This window comes from Hypomesus transpacificus, chromosome 15 (assembly GCF_021917145.1).
Source record: "Hypomesus transpacificus isolate Combined female chromosome 15, fHypTra1, whole genome shotgun sequence".
NCBI lineage: Eukaryota > Metazoa > Chordata > Actinopteri > Osmeriformes > Osmeridae > Hypomesus > Hypomesus transpacificus.
The window spans coordinates 5,613,264-5,629,444 of NC_061074.1; the positions used below are offsets into that span (position 1 = coordinate 5,613,264).

At 43.8% G+C, this 16,181-nt stretch overlaps 1 protein-coding gene across 1 annotated transcript; it reads left to right on the plus strand.

Moving 5' to 3' along the window:
- Nucleotides 1–50: 50 nt before the first annotated feature.
- Nucleotides 51–16,018, plus strand: cpda (carboxypeptidase D, a). The gene is made up of 21 exons (XM_047035599.1): nucleotides 51–862; nucleotides 1,397–1,644; nucleotides 5,106–5,248; nucleotides 5,473–5,642; nucleotides 7,058–7,488; nucleotides 7,807–7,998; nucleotides 8,251–8,418; nucleotides 8,754–8,863; nucleotides 9,022–9,124; nucleotides 9,266–9,408; nucleotides 9,518–9,687; nucleotides 9,901–10,203; nucleotides 10,771–10,966; nucleotides 11,279–11,414; nucleotides 11,607–11,753; nucleotides 12,024–12,122; nucleotides 12,257–12,321; nucleotides 12,485–12,616; nucleotides 12,844–13,029; nucleotides 13,220–13,322; nucleotides 13,515–16,018. The coding sequence occupies exons 1-21, from the start codon at nucleotides 204–206 to the stop codon at nucleotides 13,739–13,741; spliced, it is 4,131 nt and encodes a 1,376-aa protein (XP_046891555.1). The 5' UTR covers nucleotides 51–203; the 3' UTR covers nucleotides 13,742–16,018.
- Nucleotides 16,019–16,181: the final 163 nt, after the last annotated feature.

A 16,181-nucleotide genomic window follows, 5' to 3' on the forward strand; every position in this document is an offset into this window, starting at 1 on the left:
CTTAACAATGTCCCGCCCCGATTGTGGCGACATCAGAATGAAGCCCCGCCCTATTGAAGATTACAGGAAGTTGATGGAGAAAAGCAGGCTAGCTGGCTGGAGAGACACGAAAGGCTAGCAATTTAGTGCTGCCATTGACTATTAAATTCATATTTTTTTAATTAAATTAAAATGAATGTTGATTAAGTAAAATTACGGATAACATGGCGACTCTGAGAAGGGTGCATCTGTTTGCAACGCTCAAACTGAACGTCTCACTTTTTGGCTGTCTCCTTTTTGTTGTTGTTCCAATGTTCTCATGTCTGAACGTTGGAGAGGCGAGGCTGGTTAGGACGAGAAAGGCGACAGAGGAGGTGGAATCGTACAATAAGTACTACAATTATGAGGAATTAACACAACTTCTCACGAATATGGCTTTGAAATACGCTCACATTGCCAACTTGTCAAGCATAGGCCAGTCCGTAGAGGGCAGGGAGCTGTGGGTGATGCGCATTACAAAGGACCCAAACATTGACCTACCGGGGAAACCTAAATTCAAGTATGTAGGGAACATGCATGGGGACGAAACTATCTCAAGGCAGGTTCTCGTCTACCTTGTGGAACACCTCTTGACAAGGTATGGGGAAGACCAACGCATCACGGAGTTGGTAACAAGAACGGATATCTACATTATGCCCAGCATGAACCCTGACGGATTTGAAAGGTCCAAAGAAGGGGACTGTAGTGGAGACGCCGGTGGTCGTACAAATTCGAAGAACCATGACCTTAACCGAAAGTTCCCTGATCAGTTTCAGAAAATACTTGTAAAACAAGAGGAAATACCTGAAATTACTGCAGTCATAAAGTGGATACTCGAGAAAAAGTAAGTGAGACAGACTGCTTAATTGTCGAAGGTCAGTTTAGACACTAAACTGTACACCCCTACTTGTTTCTAATGTTATGCGGTATGCTAACAGTCTATCTAATATAATTATCTCACAGTCAAATAATCTAAATGATTTAGTGAAAAGTATACAAATGAATCTCCATTTACTTTCCAAAGGGGACTTGTTGCCAGACAATAGTTTGGATTGTCTCCTACCAACATCAGCTGCCTGAAAGCAATTGTTGAAATTATTTCTGCATCTTAAAATTGCTTCTTTGGCAGAAAACAAACAATCCTGTTTCTTTCCCGGCTTCAATAAACAGCAAGGGCTTAGTCATTGTCCAATTGATTCTCCCGTAAACCATCCTTTGACACTGTTGACTAACAGGTACTAAGCATTAGCCTACGCATGAGTGAGAGTCTAATTAGAACCTAATCTATGTGCCTAGCTCATATTTCTGATTTGAACAGAATGAATGGTGTGTTTCCCTGTGAATCATGTGACAATATGCATTTGTAACATTCCTGCAGGTTTGTCTTGTCTGGGAATCTGCACGGGGGCACTGTGGTGGCAAGCTACCCGTTCGATGACTCAGCCACCCACGAGGGCCATGGCCAGTATAGTCGCTCTGACGACGACAACCTCTTCAGGTACCTGGCACGGGTCTACGCTGAAAACAACCCAGTCATGAGTAAGGGTATGCCCAAATGCCCCGATACCCTGAACGAGATGTTCAAGGATGGCATCACCAACGGGGCTGAGTGGTATGACGTGCCAGGTAGGGAAACCTGATAATCCCTCAATTTGTTTCCTCCTGTGATTATCAGGAAGTCTGCTGGGTTTCTTTTGAATTGCAGAAACTCTTTATTCTGCATCACCTCTTTCACAACAATCACACAAATAGGGGAAAAGTAGATCAAGTTCTTGGTTGCCAATACAATTTAACCTTTTTTTTTCTTTCAACAAAAAAAAACAACAAGATTGTAGGGGGTGGCTGCAAGTTACCATAGAAACAGGCTAATTAACGTGACACCGATTTCTTCCTTGTGTTTGCCTACTTCACATGATTATGGCCTACATTCACACATTTTCAACACTTTGGGTGTTTTCTGGGATGACCTATTGTAATTAGAAACATCCTCACAGTACGTAATGTCTGCACAGTGATGTCTGGTTTAGAGGCATGTATTTGTCTATTTTAGGCCTCTGTGTCAAGTATGTAGTAAAATGACATACAAGTGTTTGATTCCACAAGCTTAATAACCACCACTTTCTGCTTGGTATATTGGTTGACAGTCTGAACCGAATGTATATTTCCACCATAAGACTATTCTCTCTTCGACAGTTAGCCACACACCCTCGGGTCTCGGGTTACTCTTTTCTGTGTGTTACGAGCCAGGCCACACCACCTTGGTCTCTTCTGTGTCTCTTCTCTTCTCCCACCCCCCCGGCACAGTTGTACAGAGTATCACACAGTAACCTGACTCACACACACAATACTATGAATGTGGTGGGCTAGGGTACGGTACACTGTACTGTACTGTGCAGTTGTTTGGGAGATCAGTTGGGGGGGGGGGGGGTGGAAAGGAGGGTCAAACAACGAGTAACGCCGTGTTGAACTATTCACAGCACATTTGTGACGATGCTAGGATTTGGAGGAAAAGCTGTAGCAAATGTACTACCCTACCAAGAACATTCAACCTGAACGTTCAGCCTGTCACTTAAAGTGAAGAAAGAAAACAGGCTTTCACATAGGCTTAGCTAGCTGACCGCATCTTTAATTAAAGACTCAGGAAGGTCAAAAATAATTGGAAGAACTTAACAGCATATTGCTGCTACTGTGAATGTCGTCATGATCTGTTTAGGATCTACTTCCTGATAAAGTGAGCTGCATTGTAATTTTGAATAAGGTTTGTAATCTACTATGATCCATCATATTTTATTAACTATTGTCAGTTAGTTTAGTGGAAGCTTTGTTTTGTTTTGTTCTATTAAACTGGACAGTTAAAGCTTTAGGCTAATTGAGGAAGCTTTAACAATTGCAGATGTTTTAGCATTCTTGCCTCACATCCAGAGTGCTAACAAAGGTTCTCCCACTAATTCCCTTCTTTTTTTCTATACTCTCTTTTCTCCCTCTTTCTCAATGTGTTTCTAACCCTCTAATGATTAGGCAAATGTGGTGTGTGCTTACGTGGCTGCCTTTTTGTGTTTGTTGTGAAACCCTAGCTTCTTTTCTTCTTAAGGTACTGTACCTCAAAATTGAGTTTTTTGCCTATGCGAGCGTTCTGTGGGCCTAGAGAGAACAGGATATGTGTCTCTGTGTCCTGTCTGGAAAGAGGGTGTGGAGGGGTGTGACTGCTTAGACCCAGGACTCCTGTATCTGGAGCATATTTGCTCAAAGCCATAGATCTGTGTGTGTCATTTACATTATTAACGTTCCATCACCTAAATAAACAGTAAACCTAACCCTTTATTTAAAACGTAGTAAAAGTTTGACTTCAGCAACAAAAGCACTATGCAAAGTAGACATGTCTTTTGGAGATAATACATATGACCGCCGCCCAAAGTGTTTGCCAGATTCCACGTTGGCATCAGCACAGGGTTTGTAAATGGCAATGCTTAATAAAACGCCGTCAGGCCTATATAATCCGTTTTCAGAGTAGTAGATTTTGTTTTATTTTTTATACTGGTCCTCCCAGCTGCTTTGCATGTTCAGACACAGACAGTTTAATGAAATGATAGTAGGCTTGATTTACCTAGCGAGATCCTATGAGCACATAGAGCTACGTCACGCACACATACACAGATGCCCACTAATACAGACACTTACACACACCAAGGCTTAGAGGGCACTACCCTGTTCATCTGTTCTGCCTGCAGCTTTGCACAAAAAGACTAACATCCACACAATTGGCTAACAGCATGAAGCCAAAGTTTTCAGCAACCATCGAGACATTTCCTGTCAAGCACTAAAGAATAAGTCTGATGTTTCTAGTCTTTCAATAGAAAGTATTTGTGTTTCAGTCCTTATTTGAGGACACAAGTTTATCACTACCTCAGTCTTAAGCAGACATTCTGCTACGTTTTTGTGGGCTTGACTATCCACAATCTAATAGATCTTCTCCCTCTGTGTGTGAGCTGCCTAAATATATTAAACCCCCTGGATTAAAGTAATCTTAATGAAGATTACTTTTTAGCTAGTGCCTGGTGAGTAATTACAGTGGATGAAGCTCTGAGTGCACCGCCACCACTGTAGCAAAATGTCTTAGATCGGAATCCTTGCATTTGGGTGATGCATCATTTTGCCAAAGTTTTCAGATGTTAGACATATTAGCAGTCTTTGCGCCCAATGGTTTTGTGACTCACCTGCTTATCATCTTGCCATGGTGCCAGTTGATACCAGCTAATGTAAGTTGGCATTTTTGGCAAGGATTTTTATTTAGTTGTAGCTCAAGCCTTTGCACACAATGTGTGTATGCAAGAAGGAGACTGTAGGTTTGTGCCATTGATTTGTGGAAAAACGTCCGACTGACTTGGCTCAAATGGTGTGTGTGTGAGAAAGAGAGAGAGAGCTATGTGTAGCCTTTGTGGGTGGGTTGGAGGTTCCAGCGTCCACCCTGCGGCCCAACCATGGCAACCCTCCAGGGGCAGCTGGCTGGGGGTGGGTGGGTGGTGAAGGAGCCCAGAGAGCAGGCAGCAGGTGGCTCTCTGCCACAACAAACACATTCTTCTGGAAGGCCTTGGTGCAAGGCTGACCACAGCCTGCTTTGACACATCTGGTGTCTACACTTCTCCACTCCTCTTTAGCACTGGACGGAAGGGCAGTTTTCATGACAAGGGAAGGGAGGGGACATTAAAAAAGCCTCCTTTTGACGTAAATACATTTTATTCATTTAGAATATGCTTTTTATCCAAAGCAGCATACAAATAGTGCATATGGAAAGCACAGCAATTGATCAAGGGTCAGTAGTGCGCCTAGTTCTGCAGTATTTGGGGTTAGAATCAAGGAACAGTCTTGCAAGTAGCCACAACATAAAACAAAAAATGATATTAAATGCAATAATAAATGTTGTTTCTCAGTCTACTACAGTCTCACAAAAGTGCTTAGAAACAACAAATAACTCGATTTGTCTTTCCCTCCGCCAACCTAAAGCTGGCTCTGCCTCCTGGTATATTACAAAAGCATTTTTACACTGAAACATTTAGCTGATTATAAAATGCTGTAATGCACCTTTTCAGGGGGGATGCAGGACTTTAACTACTTACATGGGAACTGTCTGGAGATCACCATGGAGCTGAGCTGCTGTAAATACCCCATGGCTTCTGAGCTGAGGAAGGAGTGGGACAACAACAGAGAGGCTCTCCTGGCCTACATGGAGAAGGTAGGACCTTGTCATGTGTGTGAACTGGTCTACATCATCAGGGCCTGTTCCACAGGCATATATTATGTTCAGTTCCCAAACTTTAAAACATGTCCCGTTACTCTCATATTGTTGAACTTTGACCCTGAACTTCAATGATTGTGTATATATTTTCTCTTTATTGATGATTGAGACATTTATTTAATCATCCAAAATGCTGATTGGGACTTGCTGATTGTTCGTAGGTTCACATTGGAGTAAAGGGATTTGTTAGGGAAGCCACCAACGGCACAGCTCTATCTGGTGTCAGTATCATGGTGGCAGGCATCAACCACAACTTGACAACGGGCCAGTTTGGTGACTACTACCGCCTCGTTCTCCCCGGTACCTACAACATCTCTGCCATTGCCCCAGGGTAAGGGAAGTCTGTACATTTCCTGTTACAGCTACGCCAGACCACTTTTGTGAGAGAAAAAAAGAATGAGGAAGAACATTGATTTAATTTAAAGTTCCCATGACATGAAAACTTCATTTAGGAGGTTATTTAATATTAATATTAGTTCCCCTAGTCTGCCTTTGGTCCCCCATTGGCTAGAAATTTTGAAAGGTGTAAACCAAGCCCTGGGTATTCTTCTCTGCCTTTGTGAAAATGAAAGCTGAAACGCTCGGTTTTTAAAATCCTCTCCTTATGACGTCACAAGGAGGAAGGTTACCTCCCCTTTCTCTGGCCTGCCCATGAGAATCTGAGCTACGACCATGCAAGTGCAATATCATTTTTTCCTCGAGAGACACCATGGCTTGCAAACGAACGAAGCATAACAGTTCCTCAGTGTTTGGATGTACAAATGAAAACAAGTCTTTTTACAGTTCCTTCATCTGAACCAGTGTCTTAATTGTATTTTCTCTGGAAATGCGCCGACACAACTTCCCCAAAGTTTTGTATGTCTGCGCCAAACATTTCAGCCACGACTGTTTCCTCAACTTGGGCCAATGCAAAGCTGGCCTTGCTGACCGTCTAAAATTAAATTCTGGATCAGTACCAACTCTCCTTGGTCTGGCTACAAACCTCGGATAAGTAAGTCAACTAACGCTCATGTTGTTGCTTTACTGTATATGGTTACCTAGCTTGCTACCCTTCATCATGTCAGAATGTCACCTTCAGAATGTGTCTGTAAAATTACCTCTGCAGCTAACAGCTCAGTTACTGTTGCTAATGTAAAGGTAAATAGCATCAAGAATGTGTGTGAATACACACACTGTAACGCGAGGGTTGTGCACTTCTTTGTTATTTGGATAACTGTTCTGCTGTTGGTGTTATGGCGTGCCCGATATCCACCTTTCCCCTCATTGAAATGACTATGAGTGTGCACCTCTGCAAACCAGGGTGATCAGATGAGAATGGGCAAATTTGAGGCATCGTACAGCAACGGGGCTACGAGCCATTGCGATACATCCACTGTAACCATTGGCGCATGGTGCCGCCTCTCTCTTCCTCATTAGCATTTAAAGCAACAGATACTGAAACAGCTCGTTCTGAGGAAAGCTCATTGTGGGACTGCTCGTAGTGGCTGTAATTCTGCACCAAGGCTGAATTTTGGGAAAGAGACTTCAGATACAGTATTAGGGGACCTCTAAGGCCTATATAAAAGCATCCAAAAACAGCATGTCATGGGATCTTTACATTCTTTCAATGGACCTTGCACTTAGTATTGTATATCTTATTAATATAATTATTTTGTTTGTTTTTTACTCTGTCGTAAGACTTCCTTGTGAAATACAAAGGGTTTAAAATGATGAATTAGGAGTTCAATTTGCAGACTTTGCCAACAGGTATACACGCATGACTGTGTCGGGTATCCAAGTAGTTAAGGACAAGGCCACGGAGCTCAACTTCACCCTGGCACCATTGGTGAAGGCACCCATAGGTGGCATAATTGTGCCTTCTACGCCCGCCATTACCACTCCTATTTCAACTCCTTCTCCCGACACGACCGCCACCCTCAAGACCTCTAATGACACCACCCAGTCTAGGGAGGGCTCCGGGGGAAGTGAGACCACAGGCGCCACAACCCAGCCGGAACACCAGCCAATCCAGCCCCAGGATTTCCGCCACCATGGCTACAGCGACATGGAGCTTTTCCTGAGGAAGTACAGCAACGAGTTCCCCTCCATAGCCCGCCTGTACACCATTGGCAAGTCTGTGGAGGGCCGTGAGCTTTTTGTCATGGAGATATCAAACAACCCAGGCATCCACATGCAAGGTATGGATTTTATCTTTACTGATAAATAGCTGCCAGCTAAAATTGAAGCCCTTAAAATCACTGGTTCTTAAGGAATTTTTCGGCTTTGGTTTCTTTAGTTCAATAATCCTGCCTCTTAACATTGTATTTTGCCGGCTTATCTTCTAGCAAGTTAGCTCAAAGCCCTTTTTTCTGAAACACATGACAATCACTGCAATAAAATAATAAGGACTGAATAGTTCATGGAGCTTAACTGCTCCAAATTGCCTTTCACTGCTATTACTTTATCTCTTAACCCCCCCCCCCCCCCCCCCCCCCCCCCCCCCCCCCCCCCATCAGGTAAACCAGAGTTCAAGTACATCGGCAACATGCATGGCAACGAAGTGGTGGGCCGTGAGCTGCTCCTCAACCTCATTGAGTATCTGTGCCGTAACTATGGCAATGACCCCGAGGTCACCGAACTGGTCAATAACACACGCATCCACATCATGCCTTCGATGAACCCGGACGGTTATGAAGTGGCTAGGGAAGGTAGGAGAGGACACTCAAAGACGCTATTTTCTTGTGTGCTTTTATAGTGCTTTCTCTACATGCAGTTGTAGGTGGGGTCCAAAGATGGTCAAATTATTATCTAAGGGATTCAAATCTGCAGTCTCTCTGGCATTTTCTGTACAGACAGTTCAAACTGTTCTTTGCATAAATTAATTGTTAAAGAACTAGCATATTGTTAAAGAGAGACCTTATTTTCCGAGCAATGTCACAGCATTCTTCTTCTATACACAGGGGATGACAGAGGGTACAGAGGACGCAACAACAGCAACAATTTTGACCTGAACCGAAACTTTCCAGACCAGTTTGCCACCATCACCGACCCCAGACAACCAGAGACCATCGCTGTGATGAACTGGTTGAGGAGCATCCCGTTTGTCCTCTCAGCCAACCTTCATGGAGGTTAGCCTTTAGCTCAACCATCCTTTACATCGTAGCCAATGTAGCTTCTGTGGCAAGATGAGCTGGCCTGGCTTAGCAGTTTAGCATCGTATTAGCTGGTAACCACTTTAAACAGAAATATATTATATATACAGTACCAGTCAAACGTTTGGACACATTTTCCCAAACTTTAGACTGGTGTATATTCCTCTAATTAAGACCTACTTGAAAGGAGTTGAAAGTTGTTGTACAATAATACTTTTTGATGTGCTGTGTTAGCTTACAGTGGACACAATGGACACTCATCCCAGCACAGTTGACAACACTTGAGTGTCCTTTCCTTTTTCCTGTCACAGGGTCTTTGGTGGTCAACTACCCGTATGACGATGACAAGAAGGGCCTCACAGAGTACAGCAAGAGTCCGGATGACATGGTCTTCAGACAGGTGTCCAAGGCATACTCTCAGGTCAGTGGATTTTCACAGCTTGTTCAAATGATTCAAAACGCTGTCAGATCGCAGGTGGGATTTATGCATGCCTTTCAGCCCGAAACGTTAGCCGGTATCCCAGAGCACTAGAAAGTGCAGTCTGCAGTTCTAAAATGTGTGTGTTTGTGTGTGTGTAGGAGAACCCTCTTATGATCAAAGGGTACCCTTGCACAGACCTGTATCCAGATGAGTTTTTTCAGGATGGCATCACCAATGGCGCCCACTGGTACAATGTCCCTGGTATGTTCTCCAATATAATCAGATAATATTGGTGTGCAGATGAATATCTGATGCCTTAGAGACGGTGTACCATCTATGCTTTGGGTAATGTAGGCAGATGTTATTGACTAGTGTGTGAATCTCTCTCTATGACCTCTTCAGGTGGTATGCAGGACTGGAACTACCTGAACACCAACTGCTTTGAAGTGACAATTGAACTGGGTTGTATCAAGTACCCTTGGGCCAAGGACCTGCCCTCCTACTGGGATCAGAACCGTAGAGCCTTACTCCAGTTCATCCACGAGGTCTACTTTCAAACACTCATTCACACATACTATCATTCAATGACCTACCATAGATTCAAATGAATGTGATGTACTCATTTGAAGTGTTTGTGTGTGTGCACGCGCGCAGGTCCACAGGGGAGTAAAGGGCATGGTGATAGACATCAAAGATGGAACTGGGATCCCCAATGCCACCATCACAGTAGAGGAGATCAACCACGACATCACCACCACACAGTCTGGAGAGTACTGGAGACTGCTGGTCCCTGGAACGTACCATCTGACTGCATCTGCACGAGGGTGAGAGAAATAGATAAGAATGTATTTGTGCCGTGAGTACTGATGACTTAGTTCTGTATGCAAATTAGATTTCCAAGTGACTTAGCGAATAGTTAGTGAACATTTAATAGCAACAAGCTTAAGAACAACACTACATGTGTGACAAACAGAATATTGGGAAAGACCTTGTCCCTCATCTGCTCAGTTAGTGACCTCCCCCTCATCCCATCCTAGATATACACCAGTAAGGATCTATGCCACAGTGCCAGAGCAGAGTGTGGAAAAAGTGGAGTTCCGTCTGACACGCGTACACTCCGAGACCAAGGGCCTGGTCCCTAAGGGCCCGCCGGCCACCCAGAACCCGTTGGAGGAGCAGTTCCAGAGCTTCATCAAGGACCTGTCGCTGGGCCAGGGCCTGGAGCAGCTGGTCAGGAGCACGTCCACCGAGAGCAGCTTCCGCTACAGACATTACAAGGAGATTTCCGAGTTCCTGCGAGGGCTCAAGCTCAACTTCCCCAACATCACCTCCCTGCGCAGGTACAGTGAGCCTTGACTCTTGACCTTTAACCTCTCACCTCCCTGAAGGCCACCATTCATAAGAATCAAACACAACCCTGACCCCGAACACGTAAACCCTTTCCTCTCGGTCTTCCTTTCATTTGTTGTGTATCTGCACCTCAACCTCCAACCCCTATCACTGTTAAACGTTGAACCTTCAGCCCACTTTACAGCAATGTACTGTATGTACTTAAAGAAACCACAAAGCACACATGCTGCACTGTACTGTGCTGAGTGCTGTCACTTTCAGACTGAAGGTCAATGACCAGCTTAGATCATTTGTGTTTGCCTTATGCAGGATGTTGCACCATGGCTGGGCAAACATTTATTGATTTGATATTTACCTTTGCATTTTACTGTGGATACTTGTCTTTCACTTTAAATCTTTGTTTTTACTAAATGTATGTGTAAGTTTGTAAAACTATTTTATTTTAGGGTGGAACTAAATATCCCCTATTTGAAATATTGACCACTTGAATATAACTTGGATTAAAAGGTTATAAGAAATGTAAAAAAAACGATAGCTAATTCACATCTCCCTTCTAGTTTGGGCCAGAGCGTGGAGTATAGAACCATCTGGGCCCTGGAGATCTCCAACAGGCCCGATGAGCCAGAACCAGCCAAGCCCAAGATCCGCTTTGTTGGTGGTATCCATGGCAATGCTCCAGTAGGCACAGAGCTGCTGCTAGAGTTTGCTGCCTTCCTCTGCATCAACTATGGCAAGAACCCAGCTATCACCCGGGTAAGACAGACACACCTCAGCATCTGTTTTCACCTGTGTTTACAGCCGTTGTTTTGTCAATTTGTCCTACCGTGTCAGATTTTCCAACTGTATTGCAAGATGAGAGGGCTAACCTCAACCTTGCTGTGCGCATGAACAGTTAACCCTGTTAGGACAATCTGACGGGTAGGGTGAAATGTTAGGACACCGGCTTCACACTGACTGACAACAAGAGTAGTCAGAATCCAAAAACATCCTGATATTTTGCAGTATCCTCATTGGTCCACATTGAGTTATTTAAACGTTTATTGGGGAAACTGTGCCTCTTTTTAGTTGGTAAACGAGACTCGCATTGTCATCCTTCCCTCCATCAACCCCGACGGGCGAGAGTTGGCCAAGGAGAAAGAGTGCACATCCACCAAGGGCATGACCAATGCTCATGGAAAAGACCTGGACACAGACTTCTTTGGTATGTGTATACTTGCACATGTCTGTGTGTTAGTGTGTTTGCATGTTAATGTGCTCCCCTGTGGGTGTGTGTGTGTGTGTGTGTGTGTGTGTGTGTGTGTGTGTGTGTGTGTGAGCCTGTATCTACCTCGGTTCTCACTCAAAGTGTCTAGTTGACTTCACCCTAAGGCCTGTATGTGTGTTGCTGCTGCAGGTAATGCCTCCCAGCGCGTGGTGGAGGCCCAGCCTGAGAGCCGGGCTGTGATGGACCTGATCCAGGAGAGAGGCTACTCTCTGTCTGTAGCCTTGGACGGAGGCTCCCTGCTGGTCACATATCCCTACGACAAGCCCGTACAGCCAGGTATGAACACTGAACTGGAGTGGACATAAAACAGCTGTAAATGGCACAATAATTGCTTGAATGGTGAACATTATTGTGTAAGTCTGTTAAATATGTTTTGTCCACAAACTAGAATGAACTGAATAAAGTGTCATGCATTGCTCTTTAAATATGATGTAACCTATTAATTATATTATTAAATGCTGTCTTAGTACAGTGGTATGATGTACTCTGGGCACTCTTCTTACTATGTACTGTATTTGTTTATATTTCTCATTCTTTCCATTGCAGTGGAAAATGAAGAAACTTTGAAGTACTTGGCCAATGTCTATGCCAGCAACCATCCTAGAATGCACCTAGGGGACTCCAGATGTCCAAGCAACAGCCAGAGTATGTAGCGGTGGTACAATACTATTTCCCAAAAGGAAATGACATCACCACCATGGCCCCACTGATCATTCTAATTCTCTCCTTCTTTGTGTCTCTCTCTCCCCCTTCATATGATTCTCTCCCCCTTTCTCCAGTGGGGAATATCCCAGACGGAGTTCTCAGGGCAGCAGAAAGGCAAAGCCACATGGGCAGTATGAAGGTATTTACTTCACTTGACTTGAGTTCTTCATTATGCCATCTGCTGGTTGATTTAAGGAACAGCACAAGACCTCACTTGACTAGACTCCTGCTTGTGTCATATGGGCGTTGGTGTACAATTTATATTTATTGTTCTCCATTGTGCGTGCCGTCTTCTTTTCCAGGACTTCAGTGTGGACTTTGGCCACTGTCCAGAGATCACTGTATATACAGGCTGCTGCCTGTTCCCTCCAGCAGAGCAGCTGCCCACACTCTGGGCAGAGAACAAGAAGGCTCTGCTCAGCATGCTGGTGGAGGTTAGTATACCAACCCCATGACTTCTGACCTCTGTGCAGGAGAAATCAGCTTAGGTGCACACTTAATGATACATATTCAACCTACTTCTTTCTATTGTCTTTTTGATCTGGCAAAGAATCATTTGCATTCATGTACATTTACATTTAGTCATTTAGCAGACGCTCTTATCCATTCAAATAGAAGATTGATGATGTCATTATCTGATACAATCCACTCCCTCCTGTAGGTCCATAAAGGGGTGCGTGGCGTAGTGACGGATAAAAGCGGAAAGTACATTGAAGGAGCCATGATTGTGCTGAATGGGGGGGTCAGGGTCTTCACTTTAGCGGGGGGCTTCTTCCATGCCCTGCTGGCCCCTGGAAACCACAACATAGAGGCTGTGGCGGACGGCTACCAACAGCAGCGGCAAGAGGTAGGGTGTGAGAGAGTGTGTGGAGGTGTGCATTTGTGTCTAGTTTTGGTAAATACAGTACATTTATTTACATGTATCATAAATATTGCCCAATTAGGATCCAATAGATTAATTTTCATTTCGAAAATGGCTTTATATCATGTCACGTCTTTTTGTTTGAAAGGTCATGTAAGAAGTCTTGTTGTTGCAGGTGGTGGTCTCATCATATGAAGCCGCCGTTTCCATCAACATTGAGTTTGACACGGACAACCACATCTTTGGCCTGCCCAGGGAGTTTGTGGTGGCCACTGCTGGTGAGCATGGAGGGGGGGGGCAGCCAATTTATTCGTCTCTAAGACCGCTTGAAATTTCTTATGCTGAGTCTATGTTATTGTGACTGACCACTTTTTTCCTGTGTCTCTGTCTCTCCGTGTGTTTTCACCTCTGGTTTGACCATCACCCTTTTGCCCGTCTCCCTTCCTTCTATCCCTCTCCTTTCCTCTCAGCGGCCTCCATGACCGCCCTGGTGGTGACGGCCTGCATCATCTGGTGCGTCTGCTCGGCCAAGTCCAACAGGCAGAAGGACGGCTTCCACCGCCTGCGTCAGCACCGTGACGACTACGAGGACGAGATCCACCTCACCTCCATGGGCTCCAAGAAGTCCCTGCTCTCCCACGAGTTCCAAGACGAAAGCGAGAGTGATGAAGACACGCTTTACGCCAACAAACTCTGAGAGCGCTCGCGCTTGACCCCCCCCCCCCCACACACATACAGCTTTCAGTACAGTGCTGTAGCGCTGCCCCCCTCTCTCTTACCAACCGGCTGGTCGGTTTTGTGCCCTGTGGTGCTGCCCTAGTGGACAAGAGGAAGGAGAGAGGGAAGCTGGGTGGGTGGGTTGTTTGGGCCAATGTGGCCTTGGTCTGTCCTCCTCCGAGATATGCCCTTGGTCTCCGAGGATCTTTTGTAGACTATAACCGTCCTCTCTGGATGATGTCCAAGATGAATCATCCAAATGAACTACTGCTTAGCTCTGTCCATGGTACTGGTAATCTGATAGAGCTGCACAACTCTTTTGAGCACTCAGATATGAATTCTACTTATATTAACACACACTAACACACAGTTAAACAAAGCACTGCAACTTATCCAGCTCAATCCTGTCCATGTATTTATTAAGTACTACTTCTAACTAGTACAAATGAACCAACTGATCTGTAATGCCCACTGAAATGTCAAACAGTAATCAACAGAATCAGTGTTGCCACAGTCTTGTTCCTTTCCAGAGGAAGAATCAAACCCTGTGCCTTGACAGAGTTAGACACACCCCTCTCCGTTTGGAGTCCATGGGTGGTGTGTAGGAAACTAGAAATGTAGTGGATTCTAGACTTTTTATTCTAGATTTAAATCGATCCATCCAGATACTCAGGTGGCATGAAAAGACATCAGTAGCAGTAGAACAGGATTCGCTGGTGGTTGGGTTCGGAGATCTTTATTAAAAAAATGCACTATTTTCTGATCAGAGGACAAATGGATGATAACCTCAGGCACCCTTTTGGCTAAAATCAAGTGTAGACTAACCGTGGGGTCGGGGTTCTGGGGTCAATTAAGCGCCTAAACTGATTCACAAAGTCTGAAAACATCCATTGTTGAGTTTCCTAAATGTGTCATTGCACTAAGAGCCTCTTTTGTCTGTGGACATAAAAGCTAGCCTCACCACTGTGACATCTTACCTAGGGATAGGGGCACTTAGACATAAGATATGTTGTTTCCTTGTTTCATTACCAGTGGGCATATTGCTAATGTGTCCTGCTTTGAATTACACCTGATGAAACTGACTGTAGGTTAAGCAGCTTGTTGTTGACTCACTGAGTGCCATTTTTGGTAATGACATATTGCTGAGTCTACCTTTTCAAAATGGTCTGAAGATAATCGTAAGGATCTTTTGTGAAGCTTAACCTGTAGAATGCAGTCTAAGGCCCTCTATGCATAGTGCTGACTGTACATTAACTATTTCAGTGGTGAGGGCAAGCACCCAAAGATGCAAGGATGATTCTCTCTAGGCATGACTCCTCTGTCTGAGAGGGTATCAATGTGTTATACCCATCTCTGCTTCATTGGAATGAATTCATATCTCAAAATAGATACTGTTTGTTACTTATCATTTATGTTTGGATACCCACATACTTTTCAATTACATATGTAGTTTGAGATTTTTTCCGTTTTCTTACTTTCTTTTTATCATGCTCATTTGTTTTGTGTCTGTTTGAATTGAATACTTTTCACACTGATTCAAAGGTGTGTTTAACCCTTCGGTGGTCAATGTCTATTCAGATTATTCTTGATACAGCCATACATTAATCTGTCAAAATATACATTAATCCATATTGTACATCTAAGGAGCCTTTTTAATGGAGCCTCTCTATCGGTGAGTTTTTGGAGTAGGAAAAGTCTGAATAAATATCTGCTCAGAAAAAAACTGTGGTTTCACTCTCCTGCTATCATTTTTTTTACAGAATAGGTAAACCAAGTTTCCATCAAAACTGGCCAATTAGGGGGAAACCTCTTAAACCTGCCTCATAGCTCCATAACCACACACACAAACACAACCCAGTATCAGCAATTTGGCAAAGCCATAATCTAAAAGGGTATGGGAGAGATGTCATTGTTCACCATTGTTTGGATTTCTGAGATCCTGTATGTTTGTCAGTGGACTGTACATTGGAAATTAGAGTGTGTTATCTGAATGAATGTCAGTGATCTGTATTGAGAATGTATGTATAAGTTTTCTTTTATATGGAATTGAATTTATTGTAGATAATGAAATGTTGCCAATTGTATGTGAATGAAAAGAAAATGAAACACCAGTAAGTGCAATTCAAGTTAATTAAGTTGAATCGACACTCACATCACACATTTAAAAACAAACCTGGTACTTGGGATGTTACAGTAATGAGATTCAAACATCAACAGACTTCAAAACATTGATGAAATAAAAACTAAATTCAAAAGAGATTGAGACTGTTTTTATATTGTTTCGAAGTTGCAATTTCCATTGCCACATTTTGTTATCAATGCCACATTGACAAAATGCCTGTTGAAAACTAGTAAATTTGTTATCTCAACTGTCTTATTTTCCCAAACCTTATGCCGCGTGATTCCACGTGGATGCGCTG